This window comes from Zootoca vivipara, chromosome 1, assembly GCF_963506605.1.
Source record: "Zootoca vivipara chromosome 1, rZooViv1.1, whole genome shotgun sequence".
NCBI classification, from domain to species: domain Eukaryota; kingdom Metazoa; phylum Chordata; class Lepidosauria; order Squamata; family Lacertidae; genus Zootoca; species Zootoca vivipara.
Window position 1 is genome coordinate 4,165,689 of NC_083276.1, and position 21,854 is coordinate 4,187,542.

At 47.8% G+C, this 21,854-nt stretch overlaps 1 protein-coding gene across 2 annotated transcripts in view; it reads left to right on the plus strand.

The window, feature by feature from the left end:
- The window catches only part of NID2 (nidogen 2), a 62,101-nt gene that overhangs the window by 38,923 nt on the left and 1,324 nt on the right, over positions 1 to 21,854 (plus strand). Inside the window, exons 11-20 of one of the 2 annotated variants that reach the window (XM_060270836.1) lie at positions 4,108 to 4,251; positions 7,155 to 7,274; positions 8,802 to 9,032; positions 10,800 to 11,021; positions 12,614 to 12,783; positions 15,103 to 15,232; positions 17,038 to 17,209; positions 19,342 to 19,499; positions 21,016 to 21,139; positions 21,585 to 21,697. In XM_060270836.1, the coding sequence (XP_060126819.1) occupies positions 4,108 to 4,251; positions 7,155 to 7,274; positions 8,802 to 9,032; positions 10,800 to 11,021; positions 12,614 to 12,783; positions 15,103 to 15,232; positions 17,038 to 17,209; positions 19,342 to 19,499; positions 21,016 to 21,139; positions 21,585 to 21,697 (1,584 nt within the window). The remainder of the gene's footprint in view (positions 1 to 4,107; positions 4,252 to 7,154; positions 7,275 to 8,801; positions 9,033 to 10,799; positions 11,022 to 12,613; positions 12,784 to 15,102; positions 15,233 to 17,037; positions 17,210 to 19,341; positions 19,500 to 21,015; positions 21,140 to 21,584; positions 21,698 to 21,854) is intronic. The other variant, XM_060270842.1, reaches the window with a different exon arrangement.

Here is a 21,854-nt window from a genome sequence, read left to right on the forward strand (position 1 = left end):
CTCGGAAAAGGAACAATTGCCTGCATTTCGTCTGCTGTTTAGCCACCCACCCACCCACCCTTCCATTTTTTTTTTGCAATGGGATTTCCTCTGTTAGCACTTTTGAATGCACCAGCAAATTCAATTTATTGTGACGATTATTTGTATACCGTCCTCCGTTCGTAGATCTCCGGGCGTTCACAACACAAAAAATACAAGATAAAAAAAACAACAACATAGCCACCTATCTCTGAAAGTGGCCTTGAGCTCCTTCATAGAATCATAGAACTGTAGAGTTGGAAGGTACCTCCAAGAGTTATCTAGTCCAACCCCCTGCAATGCAGGGATCTAAACTAAAGCATCCATGACAGATGGCCTCCTTGCTCTTCAGCATGGCAGTTATGGACTTTCTTTTTCCTCCACCCCAGGGGTGGCTCGCGTGGTGAATTCCCCATCTTGTTGGACTCCAGCTCCCATCAGCCCTGACCATTGGTCCTGCTGGCTGGGGCTGATGGGAGTTGGAGTCTGACAGCCCCTGGAGGGTTGCAGGGTGGCTACTCCTGTTCAAACACACTTTGCCCAGTTTTTTATTCCTGGAAATAACATGCTGATTTAGAACTTCAGCATCACCTGCTAGATTAGCAGGTCCCTGATGAGCTATTTTTCTGCATGCAGGGAATGGACAAAAGCGCCTCCTCCCCGCAATGCCTGCCATCTGAAATGGTACAGGGCATTGTGACACACCTCTGTCAGTGTCCTCTTCTCTGATGCAGAGAATCCCAGGGCCGCTTATAAATACATACATTTTGTAAAAAAAATTCTGTGACTGGATTCTGTAACCTGCATATATTATGCAAATTGATCATCTTCGCACCATTTACCATAAATTGCAATATTTTGCTATTTTTATCTTTCTTGCAGTTTTGGTTACTTATGAGGAAAGGCTGAGGGAACTATTTTGGTGCAAATGTTGAGCCTTTCTGCATGCACTTTCAGGGATAACCATGAGGACTAGCTCCTTGGTGTTTGTTTTTCCCCTAATGAGAGCAGAATTTCTCAGGAAGCTGAATTCCTCAGGCAACAACCATATTCTGTGAGACCCCTGTGCGCTTGTTAATTATGGTCTGTGCACAGTCCTCATCATTGCCTAACTCATTTCTCGTGGGGGAGGTCTTGGGAATGTCAGCCTTTGCAGGCGTAACAAATACCACAATCTCTGGAACCTCTTTTTTCCCAGGCTTCTGCTGATGTCAGTTGGAAAATTTGACTTTGGGGTTTTTTTCCGGCATGGTATCAATTAACTCTCCATTTGCAGCTACAGCTAGCTGTGAAGAAAAGCATGCAGTGGAACAGTATTAAGTCTGGAAAAGAAGGGAAGCTTGGAGAGCCTTTGCTGGCTTCTCAGCGCCTGAGATTTTATTGGATACGGCACACCTGAATTTGGCCATAAGGACTAGAAACATAACTTTTTAAAAGCAACAAGAAATGCTGAATTCAGCACCAGATTTCTATGCTTTTGCAACTGTGGGGAGCAGCCTCGTGGGACGTCCTGAAGTCCTGAGATAAGTTAGCACAGCAACCTGGGGGGGGGACGACACAAGGTTCCCCACCCTTTCACTCTGGACTTTAAAAATGCAGCGCAAGCAGGAGCCAGATTCCTCTTGTACGGCCCAATTGCATCATCGTACACGCATTTAACTTGCGCAATTTCAACCACACGCAGTTGAAATTCTGCCAGTGACATGCAAGCGAGGCAGAGACGTTTTAAGCCCTCCACCTTGCTTGTGTGTGTGGGGGGGGGAGGCCGTCTTGACGCACCGGTTCTTGGGGTGCTCTCGAGATCCTGTGGGGTCGTCCCAGGTTCCCACGAGATCTTGTGCGAGCATCCCCAGCTGGCAGACATCATGGACCTTGCCCTCCAAGCAAGGCAATCATCCCCTCTCAGGGCCCCCATTTTCTAGGGACGGTCCCGGGAATTATGAAAGCCACCCCAGCTCCAGCAGTTTCCCCCGCCAGTGCTGAGCTCAGGGAGGAGGACGAGCCGGCTCTTGTTCTGAGTTGTGGCGGCAGCAGCAGCGGCAGTTTCAAGTGGTGCATGCTCTAGTTATCTCCCGCTTGGACTACTGCAATGCGCTCTATGTGGGGCTACCTTTGAAGGTGACCTGGAAACTACAACTAATCCAGAATGCAGCAGCTAGACTGGTGACTGGGAGCAGCCGCCGAGACCACATAACACCGGTCTTGAAAGATCTACATTGGCTCCCAGTACGTTTCCGAGCACAGTTCAAAGTGTTGGTGCTGACCTTTAAAGCCCTAAATGGCCTTGGTCCAGTATACCTGAAGGAGCGTCTCCACCCCTATCGTTCAGCCCAGACACTGAGGTCCAGCACCGAGGGCCTTCTGGTGGTTCCCTCCCTGCGAGAAGCGAGGTTACAGGGAACCAGGCAGAGGGCCTTCTCAGTGGTGGCGCCTGCCCTGTGGAACGCCCTCCCAACAGATGTCAAAAAGGAAAACAACTACCAGACTTTTAGAAGACATCTGAAGGCAGCCCTGTTCAGGGAGGCTTTTAATGTTTAATAGATTATTGTGTTTTATTCTTCTGCTGGAAGCTGCCCAGAGTGGCTGGGGAGACCCGGCCAGATGGGCGGGGTATAAATAATAAATTATTGTTATTATTATTATTATTATTATTATTATTATTATTATTATTATTATTTATTATCAAGGGGCATCCCATTGCCTCTCCATGGCTTCCTCCCTTGGGCAGCTCATAATGCATTGTGCATCCATGTCTAATCTTGCCCCTTTCTAAAAATCATTTATTGGTGTGTGTTTTTCTTTTTGTAAATCTGCCCAAGAGTAAAATAAAAGAATATTGGGATTAAGGTGTTTTCTCAGGACGGCGGAGGGCGTTTGTGCTGTGTCCCGATGGTGTCGTGGTGGAGGCACACTCTCTTCTGATAGGAAATGCTTTTTTGGGGAGGGGGGGGGAACGGCAAAAATGGGTGGCTGAGAAGGGTCAGTTGAGTGACTGAGAAATTTCTCTACTTTATCTGAGGAATGTTGGAGGGTATGGGCAGGGAGCTCAAAAGCTCTTTTTGCACTGGGTTTCTCAAACCCCCACGTAAAGGTAAAGGACCTCTGGATGGTTAAGTCCAGTCAAAGGCGACTATGGAGTTGCGGAGCTCATCTTGCTTTCAGGCCAAGGGAGCTGCCGTTTGTTCACAGCTTTCCAGGTCATGTGGCCAGCAGGACTAAACCGCTTCTGATGCAACGGGACACTGTGGCGGAAGCCAGAGTGCACGGAAGCGCCGTTTGCCGTTCCCACTGCAGTGGTACCTATTTATCTACTTGCACTGGCATGCTTTTGAACTGCTAGGTTGGCAGGAGCTGGGACAGAGCAATGGGAGCTCACTTCCTTGCGGGCATTCGAACCGCCGACCGTCCGATCGGCAAGCCCAAGGACCACAGCTCCCTAAAATATAGATCCATATAGGTAGCTGCCTCTCTACATTTGTGAGAGCTAACACACCAGCTTGTCTTTGAGACAGGTTTCACCGAACTGGTGCCCTCCAGTTGTTTTGGATTTCAACTGCCATCGCCTCAAGCCTGCACACTTGCTTACGCACACACAATTGGAAGAGACCACAAGGGCCATCCAGTCCAACCAAGGAGCCGGTGTTTGTCCACAGATGGCTTTCTGGGTCATGTGGCCAGCAGGACTAAAGCGCTTCTGGCACAACAGAACATTGTGACAGAAACCAGAGCGCCTGGAAACACCGTTTACCTTCCCGCCACAGTGGTACCTATTTATCTACTTGCACTGGCGTACTTTTGAACTGCTAGGTTGGCAGGAGCTGGGACAGAGCAACGGGAGCTCACTCGGTTGTGCGGATTTGAACTGCCAACCTTCTGATTGGCAAGCCCACGAGGCTCAGTGGTTTAGACCACAGTGCCACCCGCGTCCTTAATCCCCCATGTAAAACGTGATCAGAGCCTATCTCTTGCTGAAGTGTGTCTGCTTAATGCATGACTCCGGGCCGAGCACATTCCCAGTAGGTTTTCCACTGTCTTTCCTCGAGGGAGGATGTGATGAAACAGCTGACTCCCGCTTTTCTTCCTTTCCAGCCATTGCCCCGCCATCCGATCCCTGCACAGACGGCACTCACACCTGCGCCTCGTCCGACCAGGTGCGATGCGTCTACCTTGGAGGGGGTTCGTTCAGCTGCGTGTGCATCACTGGTTACGTGGGCAATGGGCACAACTGCACAGGTAAGTGGAGGAAGAGGTTGGCCTTGGGCTTTGCCTTGTCCTTCCTCGGTGATTCTGAGGTCTGGTCCTCTGGAACTCTCCCCCACTAGAGATTCAGCGGACGCTTTAAGAACCTGCTGAAAACTTTTATTCCCCCCCCCCAGGCCTATGCATCTAATTAAGGATACATTCTCCCACAATGGTTAATGAATGTCTGTTTTTCTTTCTTTATGGTTTTATTGCTATAAACTGCTTTGATATATTTATTGTGACACGGGGGCATACAAACAAACCAAAAAAACTAATGAAATAAAATATTACAGATGGTGCAGAACTGGAACACCAATCGCACTTGAGAATTGAATTAAGACCTCGATTGATTAAGAAACTGATGATTTCAATGCAATGCCGTTTAAACATGTTCTTGCAAAATATCTCAGTTTTGTAAAATCGACGACAATTCCCATCCTTCAAGAATTTGCCAGAAAAAAAAATGACACATTGAGGTTTGGAGATAGAAGCTCTCATGTCATTCAACTAAAGGCAGAGCGCTAAAAGTTCATGGCCACAGAGTTTGTGAAAAGTGCATCCTGCGTTTTCTCTCTTGTGATGTGTGTGTGAAAATGGTCAAAAAACCTGTTCCTTTTCCTATAAATCTGAATGGGACGTGCTTTAAAACTGATGCCTTGTTCATCTCTCTCTCTTTCTTTCTCTCTCTCTCCCTCCCTACGCTAACTCATCATCACTTATTACCTTCTAAATAATATTAGTTTGAGAGTCCATTATTGCTTCTCGGACTTGACGTTTGAAACTTTGAGCCAGTCTCCGCCCTGTACCACTTTTGGACCAAGAGAGTATTTGTAGCAGAGTTCTGTGAGGAGCCTCCGGCCACGTCAGAGCAGGGCTTAGTGGCTTTTCGGCTCTGGAGATTTTAGGGGCTCAACATACTTTCTTTCACCTATGCTTTTGACGCCAAACTCCCAGGAGGGGAACACCTGCCTTCTCAACCATGTGATCTCAGGTCCTCTGAATTCGCGCCAAAGGAGTGAGAGAGTTGCACTGGAGACTTCCTGATTTGAAGCTCTGGCTCTCCTCTAGGATACCAGACTAGCGGTCGTGTTAGTTTGCATGGCATTTTTTGTAGGACTGAATCGAAATGCCCTCTTCCCCCATTTCACAGACTGAGAAACTGAGAAGCACAATTTGGTTATTCCTGGCAAGTGGGGAGAAAAAGGACTGTGTGAATTCAAGGGCAGTTCTGAAAGCTGGAGGCAAATAGCTCAGTTGCTAGAGCATTATTATTATTATTATATTATTATTATTATTATTATTTATTAATTGAATTAATATACCGCTCTATACTTGGAGCCCTCAGGGCAATTCACATAAACAGATCACAGTGTATAAAATTTATATACTGACTAACCCAATAATAAAGGTAAAAGTAAAGGGACCCCTGACAATTAAGTCCCGTTGCGAACGACTCTGGGGTTGCGGCGCTCATCTCGCTTTACGAGGCGAGGGAGCCGGCGTTTGTCCGCAGACAGTTTTTCCGGGTAATGTGGCCAGCATGACTAAGCCGCTTCTGGCGCAACGGGACACCGAAACCAGAGCAGCGCACGGAAACGCTGTTTACCTTCCCGCCAGTGCAGTACCTATTTATCTACTTGCACTTTGACGTGCTTTCGAACTGCTAGGTTGGCAGGAGCTGGGACCAAGCAACGGGAGCTCACCCCGTCACAGGGATTCGAACCGCCAACGTTTTGATCAGCAAGCCCAAGTGGCACAGTGGCTTAACCCACAGCGCCACCTGCATCCCACAACCCAATAATACCCCCCCCAAAAAACACTAACCCAATAATACCTCCCAAAAAAGAGCCACATTTTAAAGGGTATGGGATGTTGATCAGGTCAACCAAAGGCCTGGTTAAAAAGGAACATTTTTGCCTGGTGCCTAAAGGTGTATAACGAAGGAGCCAGATGAAATTCCCTGGGGGGAGCATTCCACAGAAAGGGAGCCACTGCAGAGAAGGCCCTGTTCTCCTGTTGCCACCTTCCAGACGTCTCAAGGAGGAGACACACGAAGGAGGGCCTCAGAAGATGATCTCAGAGTCCGGTTAGCTTCATATGGAAAAAGGAGGTCCTTGAGGTATTGGGGTCCTGAGCCGTTTAAGGCTTTATAGGTCAAAACCAGCACTTTGAATTGGGCCCGGAAACTAATTGGTAGCCACTGGAGTCAGACCAGGATCGGTGTAATATGCTCAAACCGTCTTCCTCCGGTGAGCAACCTGGCCGCTGAATTCTGCACTAGCTGAAGTTTCCAAACTGACTTCAGAGGCAGCCCTACGTATGTTGTTGTTTGTTGTTTAGTCGTTTAGTCGTGTCCGACTCTTCGTGACCCCATGGACCAGAGCACGCCAGGCACTCCTGTCTTCTACTGCCTCCCACAGTTTGGTCAAACTCATGTTCGTAGCTTCAAGAACACTGTCCAACCATCTTGTCCTCTGTCGTCCCCTTCTCCTAGTGCCCTCCATCTTTCCCAACATCAGGGTCTTTTCCAGGGAGTCTTCTCATGAGGTGGCCAAAGTCTTGGAGCCTCAGCTTCAGGATCTGTCCTTCCAGTGAGCACTCAGGGCTGATTTCCTTCAGAGTGGATAGGTTTGATCTTCTTGCAGTCCATGGGACTCTCAAGAGTCTCCTCCAGCACCAGAATTCAAAAGCATCAATTGATTGAAGCCCTACGTATAACACATTGCAATAATCTAACCTTGAGGTTAGCAGAGCATAGACAACAGTAGTTAGGCGGGAAATTCTTATTTTCCTCCCTTGGACCCCAATACGTCTTGGGACATCCCTGTGTCCAAACCGCTGCCCAGGCTATTTATTCCCTGGACACTCCCAGTCTTTTTCTTCCTCCCCCACAGATGTGGACGAATGTGCGGAGGGAAGGTGCCACCAAGCAGCCGAATGCTACAATTCTCCCGGCTCCTTCTCCTGCCGCTGTCGGGCTGGCTACGAAGGCGACGGCTTCCACTGCTCTCCAGGTACGGCCTCAGGGGCTGGAGAACTGACACTGCTCGATCGTGACATTTCAGCGGCCCACCCACCCAGCACCCCTTCCGGTGGGGAGCTCGGCTGTAGGTCTCGAGGTCATGGCCAAGTTCTAAACATTAGGAAGAACTTCCTGACAGTAAGAGCTGTTCGGCAGTGGAATTGGCTACCAAGGAGTGTGGTGGAGTCTCCTTCTTTGGAGGTCTTTAAGCAGAGGCTTGACAGGCATATGTCAAAAATGCTTTGATGGTGTTTCCTGCTCGGCAGGGGGTTGGACTGGATGGCCCTTGTGGTCTCTTCCAACTCTATGATTCTATGATTCTAGGTTTCCAGACTGAGAGCTACAATGCACAGGGGATAAATTAAGAAGTCAGAAAGGGTTAGGGCCTAAATTTCTAGCCAGGTCCAAAAATAACATAAGAAGGTAAGAAGAGCTTGCTGGATCAGGCCAGTGGCCCATTCAGTCCAGCAATCCTGTAATAACAATAATTTATTTATACCCCGCCCATCTGGCTGGGTTTCCCAACAGAATATTAAAAACACGATGAAACATCACACATTAAAAACTTCCCTAAACAGGGTTGCCTTCAGATGTTTTCTAAAAGTTAGATACAGTGGTACCTTGGTTCTCAAATTTAATTTGTTCCGGAAGTCCGTTCCAAAACCAAAGCGTTCCAAAACCAAGGTGCGCTTTCCCATAGAAAGTAATGCAAAATGGATTCATCCGTCCCAGACTTTTAAAAACGACCCCTAAAACAACAATTTAACGTGGATTTTACTATCTAACGAGACCGTTGAACAATAAAATCAAAGCAATAATGTACTGCAGTCACACAATCAATCAATCAATCAGTAGCTGAACTGGGTTCCACACAGTCACAAAAACAAAACAAAAAGAGCCACAAAAAACAACAACACGCAAAATAAATAGCAAAAACAGACAGACCTCAGCGTAACACTCAAAGCGGAGCACGTTCGGCTTCCGAAAAAAGTTCGCAAACTGGAACAGTGTTTGCAGTGTTTGGGTTCCAAGTTGTTTGAGTACCAAGGCATTTGAGAACCAAGGTACCACTGTAGTTGTTTATTTCCTTGACATCCGATGGGAGGGTGTTCCACAGGGAGGGTGCCACTACCGAGAAGGCCCTCTGCCTGGTTCCCCACAGCAGCCGACCAGATGGCTGTGGGGAAACCCGCAAGCGGGATTCGAGCTCAAGAGCCCTCTCCTCTCCTGTGTTTTCAGCAACTGGTATTCAGAAACATTGCTGCCTCCCAACTCCCATCATGGCTAGCATCCATTGACAGCCCTCCCCTCCGAGAATTTGCCCAATCCTCCTTTCAGAAGCCATTGCCATGGACTAGCTAGATGGAAAGGGAGGCAACAGGCTTTTGAGCAGAGGTCAGATGGCCATCTGTCATGGATGCTTGAGCTGAGATTCCTGCATTGCAGGGGGTTGGACTAGATGACCCTTGGGGGCCCCTTCCAACTCTACAGTTCTATTATTCTTTCTCCCGGCTGGCAGGGAGCGTGCAGAGGATGACCCGCTGTGAACACGAGCGGCTGTACGCCAGCCAGCGAGGCGCTTCCTTCCCGGGGGCCCCCCATGTACCCGAGTGTGATGACCAGGGGAACTACAGGCCACTGCAATGCCACGGCAGCACCGGGTATTGCTGGTGCGTGGACACAGATGGCAAGGAGATTCCCGGCAGCCGGGTGCCGCCATCGACTTCCCTGCCAATTTGCAGGGCTCCAGGTTAGTGCCTCCCTTGCCCTTTGCTATGCTAAACAATCTGGGGGAAACAAAGGTGGGTGCTGTTTCTCTGGAGGTCTAGGACAGGGGTCGGCAAACTTTTTTGCAAACAAGATGAATTTTAACAGGGAGAAATGTAAAGTACTACACTTGGGCAAAAAAAATTAAAGGCACAAATACAGGATGGATGACACCTGGCTTGAGAGCAGTACATGTGAAAAGGATCTAGGAGTCCTGGTAGACCACAAACTTGACATGAGTCAACGGTGTGATGCAGCAGCTCAAAAAGCCAATGCAATTCTGGGCTGCATCAATAGGAGTATAGCGTCTAGATCAAGGGAAATAATAGTACCACTGTATTCTGCTCTGGTCAGACCTCACCTGGAGTACTGTGTCCAGTTCTGGGCACCACAGTTCAAGAAGGATACTGACAAGCTGGAACGTGTCCAGAAGAGGGCAACCAAAATGGTCAAAGGCCTGGAAACGATGCCTTATGAGGAACGGCTTAGGGAGCTGGGTATGTTTAGCTTGGAGAAGAGAAGGTTAAGGGGTGATATGATAGCCATGTTCAAATATATAAAAGGATGTCATACAGAGGAGGGAGGAAAGGTTGTTTTCTGCTGCTCCAGAGAAGCGGACACGGAGCAATGGATTCAAACTACAAGAAAGAACATTCCACCTAAACATTAGGAAGAACTTCCTGACAGTAAGAGCTGTTTGACAGTGGAATTTGCTACCGAGGAGTGTGGTGAAGTCTCCTTCTTTGGAGGTCTTTAAGCGGAGGCTTGACAGCCATCTGTCAGGAATGCTTTGATGGTGTTTCCTGTTTGGCAGGGGGTTGGACTGGATGGCCCTTGTGGTCTCTTCCACAAGGTTTTATAGCTTTGCAGACCGTGATGTGGGTCACGTGCCCACTAGGGTGATGACTCATTTCCCTGTATCATAATTTGATGAGCTTTCATTAAAGATTAGATAAAATATTACTTTCAAAGAGATTTGATAAAAAAAAACCCTCACGCACAAAATGATTTAAACATTTATATTTATCAGTTTTTTGACCATTTTTGAAGTCACTGTAAGCAGATATAAAATTGAACCCAAACTTTAGAGTCACATATATACAACATTATATAGGGTCACCAAACACACAAGGAAGCTTTTTTTAGCTGTAGTAACAGTATAGATGCCGCTAGAGGACGATGTTTTGCTACCTCTCCTGTAGGTTCTTTTCCCAGCATGCCCGGCAGGGTCTGCTGGCCGAGTTTTGAGGTCCCAAAAAGGGGCTTTTACCTTGCACAGGTGTGACATTTGTATACCCTATGTTGCTAAGAACACTCCCCATTGTGGAATGTGGTGTTGTGTCCAAATTTGATATGTAATATATATAGAATTGTTAATACAATTTTATGAAATGATGAAACGGCATGCAAAAAAATTAAAAACGGTTTGTGCGTAACCTTTTTTAATATTTCAGTGGAATATACCTCATTTTAGTCATTAATAGGCAAAAGTTCATCCATTTGTGCTACAGGAAATAATTTTTGAGGGGGGAAAATGAAAAAGTCATCACCCTAGTGCCCACACTTTAAGCTAGCGTCTCTCAAACTTGAGTCTCCAGCTGCTGTTGGACTGCGACTCCCATCATTCCTGACCACTCAACCTGCTAGCTAGGGATGATGGGAGTTGTAGTCCAAAAACAGCTGGGGACCCAAGTTTGAGAAACACTGATTTACCCCCTCTTGGTTGTTTTTGTTCCCTTTCGTCCTCCAGAGCCCACCCAGAGGCCACAGACCATGTGCGAGCGTTGGAGGCAGAGCCTTCTAGAGCACTATGGGGGCAGCCCGAGGGGCGACCAGTACGTGCCCCAGTGCGACGCCCTGGGCGAATTCACCCCCTTGCAATGCCACGGGAACAGCGGCTACTGCTGGTGTGTGGACGAGCATGGGCGCGAGGTCCAAGGGACGAGGTCGGAGCCGGGAGTGCCCCCCGCATGTAAGTGCTACGGCGTCAGAAGCCATTCTCTGCAGAGCTTCCAGGGGGAAGGAAGCCTTAAGGGGAGATGTCTTGGCAGAACACAAGCAGCATGGCTGTTTGTGGACGGAAAGGGACTCCGTGGCACAAGACACGGGGATGGGTTGGTGGAGCCAAGGAAAGAAATGCTGTAGGGCTGGGGGGACATTTTTTTCCAGCCAAGGTCCACATTCCCTTCTAGTCAACGTTGTGGGAGCCACATTTGCTTTTACTTATCGCATTTTTTCAGCTATAAGACGCCCCCTTGTATAAGAAACAGATTTGAGAAAGGGGAGGGGAAGATGTATCCATGTATAAGACGCCCCCAAAATTTTGACATTAATTTTTAGGGGGAAAACCTAGTCTTATACACGGAAAAATAGAATACTTACTTACTTACTTAGACACACACCAATTTTATATCCCACTTGGCTCCCAGTACGTTTCCGAGCACAATTCAAAGTGTTGGTGCTGACCTTTAAAGCCCTAAATGGCCTCGGTTCAGTATACCTGAAGGAGCGTCTCCACCTCCATCATTCTGCCCGGACACTGAGGTCCAGCACCGAGGGCCTTCTGGTGGTTCCCTCATTGCGAGAAGCCAAGTTGCAAGGTACTAGGCAGAGGGCCTTCTCGGTGGTGGCGCCTGCCCTGTGGAACGCCCTCCCAACAGATGTCAAAGAGGAAAAACAACTAGCAGACTTTTAGAAGACATCTGAAGGCAGCCCTGTTCAGGGAGGCTTTTAATGTTTAATAGATTATTGAGTTTTATTTTTCTGTTGGAAGCCGCCCAGACTGGCTGGGGAAACCCGGCCAGATGGGCAGGGTATAAATAATAAATTATTATTATGATTATTACTTGATTGCGGAAAACCGCAAAACCGTTTGCAAAAAAGGACACAGCGAGATTGTTAGTGAAAACAGTTGCAGTGTTAATTTCAAAACAGCAATAGAATAAAAAGCACGCCAGCATGTTAAGTATCTGGGCAGGTTTTTTCCCCAAGCAGAAATGTTGGTAGCAGGTGCCAAAAAGAGTACAAAGGTGTCAAGAGGCGGGGAGTTCCAGAGGGTATAACCCAGGCATCCCCAAACTGCGGCCCTCCAGATGTTTTGGCCTACAACTCCCATGATCCCTAGCTAACAGGACCAGTGGTCAGGGATGATGGGAATTGTAGTCCAAAACATCTGGAGGGCCAAAGTTTGGGGATGCCTGGTATAACCGATGCTAGTTTTTAAAAGCAGATAAGAGGGTGCGGAAAGTGGCAGGTAAGATAAAGAGACCGGAAGAGCCCCTAAGACTTGCAAGATATTCATGCAGCAGATGATCTGAAAGACTGTTTTCATTTTATGGGGCAGCTACGTATTCCTGCATTGCAGGGGGTTGGACCAGATCAGGCACAAGCAAACTCCGCCCCTCCAGATGTGAGGGACTACAATTCCCATCATCCCTAGCTAACAGGACCAGTGGTCAGGGATGATGGGAATTGTAGTCCCAAACACCTGGAGGGCCGGAGTTTGCCTATGCCTGGACCAGATGATTCTCAGGCGTCCCTTCCAACTCTACAATTCTCCTGCAGGCCTGCCCAGCGTCGCCCCTCCGACCGTCCGTCCCTCTCCGCGCCCTGACGTCAGTCCGCCCTCGGCTGGGACGTTCCTGCTGTACGCCCAGGGCCAGCAAATCGGTTACCTGCCTCTGAACGGCACCAGGCTTCATAAGGAGGCAGCAAAGACCCTGCTCTCCCTACATGTAAAGTATTTTTCCTGGGGTTGGGGGTGGGTGGGGGGCAAGGGAAGAATGGGTGACTCTGTGCGTGGGAGGGCTGGCAGGTTGGCAAGGCCTCTCTGACAATTTACAGTGGTACCTCGCTAGACGAATGCCTCACAGGACGAAAAACTCGCAAAACGAAAGCATTTTGCAATTTCAAGACGAAGTTTCCTATGGCGCGCTTCGCAAGATGAATTTTTTTTTTGTCCCATAGGGTACCTCGCAAGACGAATTTTTTTAATTTGTCTTGCGAGGCACCCTATGGGAAACCACACTTCAATGCGTTCTTATGGCAGCCGCTTCGCAAAACGAATTTTTCGCTATACGAAGCGACTCGCGGAATGAATTAAATTTGTCTAGCGAGGCACCACTGTACCTTAAAAATAGCTCCAAAACTTCATTATTGGTTTTTTTTTGCGATTTTGCCAAAAAAAGCTCAACAACTTTTGTGAGCTTATCACACTATATGCCAACCCAATATTTCAGATATCTTGGAGACATAATTAACAGGAAGCCTAAGGCACTTAGCTATGCCTTCTATCTTTTACCCCCCCCCAATATGTTTCACAACTTAAACCCTTTTTGAGTACATGCCCTTGAAAGGTGTTAAAATGAAGAAAATCTAGAGAGACAGATTTCACAGTGAAAGTTGTCTCACTGACTCACAGCGTTCAAACTTGGGTTCTGGTCCCACCATGGGAAAAGGTCTGGGAGTCTTTCCCCCTTCCTTCTGCAAACCCTCCTGTGCCTTTAAATACTTCTCTGAAGCTTCCCTCTCAGAGACTCTTCCTCCCATCTCAAACGGTTAATATTATTTGCCCAGATTTTTAAGGAGCTCCCAGCCAAGAAGTGTTGGCAACCAAAGCCTCCAGGAAACTATTGTTTCGCTTGTTTTCAGCGAAAGGCTGCTGTTCTCCAGACCACCTCTTCATGTACAGAGAGAGAGAGAGCCCTTAAACGTGAAATAAAACAAAAGCCCAGCCCAGTGGGGAATCGAGCAAATTTGCAGAAAATTAAAACAGGCAGAGAGAGAGAGAGCAGGACCTCCCTCCAGGGTTTCCGCGGGGAAGAATATCACCAGTTGAGCAAAAGTTTTTCCCGAAGATGCAGCTCGCTGGAGATTGTGGACTCATTTTTAACACTTCTCTTGCTCTCAAACAGAAAGTTTCCAAAGAAACTGTGTGTGTGTGTGTTGAGGGGGGGACAGAATAGACGGAATTGTTTGGTAAAATTGCTGATATTTTTGAAGCTATTTGCAGGACTGTGCCAGGACATTTTGGTGCCTGAGAAAGGGTGCCCAAAGTGCTCCACCATCAGAGTTGGGAAGCGTCTGATTGCCAGTTGTTTGGAACCACAAGGGGCGGGGGAGAGATAATAATAATAATAATAATAATAATAATAATAATAATAATAATAATAATATTTATACCCTGCCCATCTGGCTGGGTTTCTCCAGCCACTCTGGGCGGCTTTGGGGCTTCCCATTGGGATATCTGGTTGGGCACTGTGGGATCAGTACGCTGGAATAGAAGAGTCACTGGCCTGATCCTGCGGCAGGGCTCTTTTCAGGGTGCTCCCCCCTGCCCCCAAGCAAACAAAACGCAGCAGGGAGTAGACAGGCACAGGCCATCCAAAAATAACTAAGCAACTGCATTTATCGTGCTTTAGTAGCATTCAAAACCTCTGGGCCGAAGTTCATAAAATCATGCACGAAAGTGGGCAGATAGAAGTCCCGTCCCCCCATCTCTCATAATGCCAGAACTCGTAGACATGCAGTGAAGCTGAACGTAGGAAGATTCAGGACAGATAAAAGGAAGTCATCCTGCGGAACTCCCTCCCACAAGAGGCGGTGACAGCCACCAACCTAGATGGATTAGACAAATTCGTGGAGGAGAGGACTATCATGGCTACTAGCCCTATGCTCTGCTTCTGCTGTTGGAGGCAGCGATGCTTCTGAATCCTGGAAACCACAGGAGGGGAGAGAGCTCTTGTATTCAGTCCTGCTTGCTGGCTTCCAAAAGGCTGCACTAGGCGGGCCACTGGCCTGATCCAGCTGGCTCTTCTTCTTATGTCTGAGGCAAACACCTGAATCTGTTTAATGCCCGGTCGAAATGCATATTCAGGGTTTTTCGCATTGGCCTCTAAATTAAACCAGTGCAGTCAGGTACTGACAACTCATCTAGCGAGCAGGCGGTTCCTTGTAAGTGCCAGAAGCAGGAAATAAGTGGCCGGATTTCTTGGAACCTGAGAAATGGCCTGACCTCAGTGTCTGGCTGTTCCTCTGTGTGTACACCCCTCTAGGGCTCCATCGTGGTGGGAATTGACTACGACTGCCGGGAGAAGATGATGTACTGGACGGATGTCGCCGGGAGGACCATCAGCCGGGCGAGTCTGGAACAAGGGGCAGAACCAGAGACTATTATCCAGTCGGGTATGTGTCTGCTTCCTCTGGGTTCCCAGTCTGCATTGGAGGTCGTGAAATAACACCCCCCCCCCGGCTCATATTTGCATAGACCACAAAAAACGCAACCTGCTGAGAAAATTACATACAATATCTAATTTATTCTTTTATATGCCTGTTGTCTTGGTCCATGGAGTTTTCTTGGCAGGGATACTGGAGTGGCTTGCCAGTTCCTTCTTCAGGTGGATCACGTTTAGTCAAAACTCTCCACTATGACCTGTCCATCTTGGGTGGCCCTGCATGGCATAGCTCATAGCTTCTCTGAGTTATTCAAGCCCCTTCGCCACGACAAGGCATTGATCCATGAAGGATCAATGGTGAATTAATAATTCAATGGTGAATTATTATTTGAATTATGGTGCTGGAGGAGACTCTTGAGAGTCCCGTGGACTGCAAGAAGATCAAACCTATCCATTCTGAAGGAAATCAGCCCTGAGTGCTCCCTGGAAGGACAGATCCTGAAGCTGAGGCTCCAAGACTTTGGCCACCTCATGAGAAGAGAAGACTCCCTGGAAAAGACCCTGATGTTGGGAAAGATTGAGGGCACAAGGAGAAGGGGACGACAGAGGGCGAGATGGTTGGACAGTGTTTTCGAAGCTACGAACATGAGTTTGACCAAACTGCGGGAGGCAGTGCAAGACAGGAGTGCCTGGCGTGCTCTGGTCCATGGGGGTCACGAAGAGTCGGACACGACTAAATGACTAAACAACATCTAATTTATCTCCACATACGGGTAAACAATGTAGTGAATAGCAGTGGCACTCAACCGCTCTGTCATGTAAGTCCAAATAAAGTATTACAACAAATGTTCAAACAGGACCCAATATATGTGGATCCTATGAAGTACAAAGTCCATAAGTAGATTCAAGCAGAACAAGGTTTTCCGAAATAAAAACAACCTGTTTCGCCTTTTGGCTTCTTCAGCCGCTTGAGGCCTAAATGATGTAAAAAAATTGCGAATGAAAATCTCTTCTTATACATTCATATAACCAAATGATCTATTCAATATTATAAATACATACCAACATAAGATTATAACCAGGAATACAATTATTTCTAAGGAATAGAAGAAGAAGCCAATACTTTATTTGGACTTACATGACAGAGCGGTTGAGTGCCACTGCTATTCACTACATTGTTTACCCCTATGTGGAGATAAATTAGATATTGTATGTAATTTTCTCAACAGGTTGCGTTTTTTGTGTGGTTTATGCTTGAACTGTATGTGACCTAGGTTCTTTTGGTGTTGGATTGCTCATATTTGCAGTCAGGAAACTTCCCCTAAAAGGGAAACTAGACAGATTCCTGCTCCAAGGAAGTTTGCACATGTCCAGGGATTGTTCTGGAGGAAGCAGGATAGATGCAGGATGCAATGCCCGGGGGGGGGGGCAGTTGGAGGGCATCCTTTGTAAATGCCAAACTGCATTTCTATAATGTTCATAGAGGGGCACCAAGAGGCAGGGAGGACTTCAAAAAGCTGCTAAAGCTGGATCATCAGTTTTGTTGAATTAGTTAAGCTAAAAAGTTTTACCTGGATGTTGAATAAATGTGCAATCAATTGTGACCGTTTTGAATCGCATTGCACGATTCCTTAGTGGATTGTGCAAACCGCACTTGTGCATAATGCTTTTTATAGGTTTTCTCACTTCCCAGAAACCTGGAAGTTTTCTGGGAGCAGCAGGGAACATGCAGGGTGTATCCCTTTCTTAAAACCCCCGAGCTCAATGAATCCTTGAGCCTCCATCAAAGTCTTTTCTGGACTTCTTCTCCCTCAGGGCTGATGAGTCCAGAAGGCCTGGCCATCGACCACCTCCGAAGGACCATGTTTTGGACAGACAGCGGCTTGGACAAAATCGAGAGTGCGCGGCTGGACGGCACAGAGCGCCGCGTCCTCTTCGCCACAGACCTCGTCAACCCTCGTGCCATCGCGGTGGATCCCATTCACGGGTGAGTGGCAGGCCCCGCAGAGAAGCGGAAGGGGAATTTGTAAAGTAGTTTTGTTAAAATGACACAGTCCTTCAGCCGTCTTGGCATCGATTGCAAAACAGGGTTCATGCGGGTTTTAGGCTGCCATCTTTTACCTACTTATTTGAGGGCAGCCACGCTGAACTTACCATATTTTTCCATGTATAAGACGATGCTTTTTGCTAAAAAAAAAATTAGGCAAAAATTGTGTGTCGTCTTATACACGGATTGTGAGTGCAGGAGGGGTGATGAATGGCAGCAGCAAGCAGGAGATTGGCAATGGTGATTGGTGGCTGTGGCAAAGCCTGCTGGCGAGTGGCTGTGAAAGTTGGGCAGGTGGGCTGTTAGTGGCGGCGAGCAGGCAGGCAATTGGCGGTTGCGGTGAGGTATGGTATCGGCAGTGGCTGTGGCAAGCGATCAGCAGTGGCAGGCAGGCAGGTGAGCGATTGGCAGAAGTGACCTCCCCCCCCCCAAAAAAGCTAAACAACTTAATTTCTTAATTTTGGGTTTAAAAAAATAGGGGTCGTCTTATACACAGAAAAATACAGTACCTCTTCAATAAAAAAAAGGAAAAAGAAAAGGGCAAACAAAATGAACAAGGGGAGGGCGCAACCCCTCTATCATAGAGTTGTAGAGTTGGAAGGGACCTCGAGAGTCTAGTTCAACCCGCTGCAATGCAGGATTCCTGCCCCCCAACCATCCCTGGGTGGGTTTGAATGGCCAACCTTCTGGGTAACAGCCAGACCCATTGGCCCATTGTGCCACATCATCACTGAGCAGACGTGCACATGTATTGGTAATAATTTTGAAGTGCAATCTCATTATTTTGTTACCCGTACAACAACCCTGTAGGGTAGACCAGTATTGTCATTATCCCCATCTTACTTACAATTAGAGTCTCGAGGCTACAGGCAGAGGAGAGATCCAGCCTGGAGGCTTTTCAATTCAGTGTTTGAAAACATTACAGGAGCTCACTAGTATTGCCAATTTCACTCAGATGCCTATTCAGACTGCTTATATTAGTAAGATTCAAACCGTTGACCCTTCTCATCACCAAGCCCAAGAGGCTCGGTGGCTTAGACCACAGCGCCACCCACTGAGCTCCCATTGCTCTGTCCCAGCTCCTGCCAACCTAGCAGCTCGAAAGCACACCAGTGCAAGTAGATAAATAGGTACCACTGCGGCAGGAAGGTACACGGCATTTCCGTGCACTCTGGTTTCTGTCATGGTGTCCCGTTGCACCAGAAGCGGTTTAGTCTTGCTGGCCACATGACCCGGAAAACTGTCTGTGGTCAAACACCGGCTCCCTCGGCCTGCAAGCGGAGATGAGTGCCACACCCCATAGTCGAATTTGACTGGACTTAACTGTCCAGGGGTCCTTTACTTTTACTTTACTATTAGCGAGATTGATGGAATATTCTTATTGTAAGTGTCAGCTGATTTTTTAAAAGAAATGTTCCCGTTGTTATTTGTTTTCCCCCTTTTTCTGTTACAACTGTAAAAAAGCAAAACAAAAGTCAAATGCCAAGACCAGCACTCTAACCAGCAGGTATTAATCCCCAGAGGTCTGGCAACACAACAACAAAAAGCATTTTTGCCTTCTTTCCAAAAGTTCAAAGGGAGTCAGCCAGTGGTGCAGATCTCGGGAATTCCCCAAGTGCAAGAGGTGCTCACAGAAGCTTTCCCAGGCTCTCACAGGATCATAGAGTTGGAAGGGACCGCCAAAGGTCATTCAGTCCACCCCCCTGCAATGCAGGAATCTTCATTGCAATTTGTGGAAGAAGCTTTTCTGTTGAAGCCAATAAAATAATGACGGTGTAGGTTTGGTTCTGGTATGTGTGTGCCTGTTTGATGTCCATGACAGTTGTTGACCCCTACGTGGGAAGAGGTGATGAAGGAACTTCCTGAAATAATGGGAGTAGCCGGCACAAAAATCTCAGGCCTCACCTTGTTTGTGTAACCACTTTGATGCACAGCCAGCCATAGTTATAGTAATAATAATAATATAATAATTTATTATTTATACCCCGCCCATCTGGCCAGGATACCCCAACCACTCTGGGCGGCTTCCAACAAAATATTAAAATATAGTTGCTTTTGGGATCTCCCCCCAGGAATCTGTACTGGACGGATTGGAACCGCGAAGCGCCCAAAATCGAGACATCCACTGTGACTGGGGAACACAGGCGGATTTTGGTCAACCAAGACATTGGGCTGCCCAATGGCTTGACCTTCAACCCCTTTTCCAAACTGATTTGCTGGGCAGATGCAGGTAAGGGGCGTTTTGCAGAGAGAAACGGAGGGGGTGTGGAATCACAATCGGGCTTTTAAGGACCCAACAGTCAAGATCAGGGCTGCACTTCATGTATAATTGGGTTGCCTGAATATAGAACCTAAAGAATCCTTTAAACCTGTGTGTATAAACCTTGACTATAAAGGCTGAGCGTGTGCTCTTAAAAACCAGAAAGGATCTGACTGTGCGGCATATTTTATTTATTTTGTTCCCTTGCATTTATACCCCGTTTTCCTCCATTATGGAAGCCAGATTGCGTCCAGTCACTAACCCACCCAAAACACTGACCCAGACCTGGACCCGCTTAGCTTCAGCAAAGGTCAGAGGTCAGCAACCTTTTCCAGCCGTGGGCCGGTCCACCATCCCTCAGACCATGTGGTGGGCCAGATTATATTTTGAAGAAAAAAATTAGCAAATTCCTATGCCCCACAAATAACCCAGAGATGCATTTTAAATAAAAGGACACATTCTACTCATGTAAAAACACGCTGATTCCCAGACCGTCCGCGGGCCGGATTGAGAAGGCGTTTGGGCCGTATCTGGCCCCTGGGCCTTAAGTTGCCTACCCCTGAGCAAGGCAGTGGCTTTGTGTACCTTTAGACCATAACCTAGGGCACACAAAGGTGATGCACAGGCGTTGGGGAAATGATATTTCAGGAACGCTTGTCTCCCGTTACCTAACTAAAGACACCTCCGTCCCCTTCCTGTAAGCATTCTGCCGTTTTCTGCCCACAGCCCATCTTTTTAGGCTAATGCTCCACTCACAATGTACACCCCCCCCAAAAAAACGGGATGCACAAGTCCGTCCTTCACTTAAAGTCAGTCCAATTCTGCAATCCGAATCATCTACCGTATTGGCCTGAATATAAGCCGCACCGTTAAAATTGGAAGGGGGGGGGAGAGAAAAAGAGACAAAATACTCCTGGTGCTGTTTGCCCCGCGCTCCTGGCTGCATACCGTAAGGTTGCGAATATAAGCTGCACTTTAACTTTTCACAGTCCGAATTTGGGGGGAAAGTGAGGCTCATATTCAGGCTAATATTTGCAATTATGGACCAGTACGGGACCCAGGTGGCGCTGTGGGTTAAACCACAGAGCCTAGGGCTTGCTGATCAGAAGGTCGGCGGTTCGAATCCCTGCAATGGGGTGAGCTCCTGTTGCTCGGTCCTAGCTCCTGCCCACCTAGCAGTTCGAAAGCACATCAGAGTGCAAGTAGATAAATAGGGACCGCTCCGGCGGGAAGGTAAACGGCGTTTCCGTGCGCTGCTCTGGTTCGCCAGAAGCAGCTTTGTCATGCTGGCCACATGACCCGGAAGCTGTCTGCGGACAAACGCTGGCTCCCTCGGCCTATAGAGCGAGATGAGCGCCGCAACCCCAGAGTCGGACACGACTGGACCTGATGGTCAGGGCCCCCTTTACCTTTATTTGCAATTATGGACCAGAGCAAGGAAGAGAAAGCCCCAATTTAACTCTCCATCTTTTCGGTTTGGAAAAAGGGACCAAGAAGCTGGAATGTGCCCTGCCTGACGGGACGGGGCGTCGCGTCATTCAGAACCACCTCAACTATCCCTTCAGCCTTGTGAGCTATGCCAATCACTTCTACCACACAGACTGGAGAAGGTAGGTCCCGAGGGCTGGGAGGAAAGCCTCTTTTCAACACAAAGCCGATTCCAATTTAAGTGACCTACAAGTTTGGGTTGATGTTCTTCTCGCACTTCGAAGGTACCCACACGCTTGGCCCAAGCATTCTGGATGCGGAAAAGTCACTACGGGGAGTTTGTCTCCTCCTGCATTGCAAAGGAAGATTGTCTTGGGAAGAACTGTAGAATCGGGCCTCAAAAAATGGCCCACCCGCTGGTGTTTGGGGAACTTGGGCCAGTTGAGGGGGGTCAGACTTAACTCCGACCATTCACAACACTTTAAAGGAGTCTTGCATTAGCTTCTTCATTGTGCCTCTTAACCTGTTGACTTTTCACACTTTGGCATAGGCCAGCTAGCCACTGCTCTTGAAGGAATGATGTTGCATTGGATGAAAACCATTTTCCCTCCCCAATTTTCTGCTCAGGGATGGTGTCATAGCTGTGAACAAAGACAGTGGTGCTTTTACAGGTGAATATCTTCCAGAACAGCGAACACATCTCTACGGAATAACAGCCGTTCACCCATACTGCCCAGGAGGTAAGATCTGGGGGTTTGGCCAGAAATGTATGTTGCTTAACCACAAGCATTTTTTTGCTCCCTGGGAAAATTCTTCTTTTTAGTGATTTTTCTCAGGGCTGCTGCAAAACTATTCTTGCTGCTGACACCATAGTGCAGTAGAACAGGAAACAGCCAT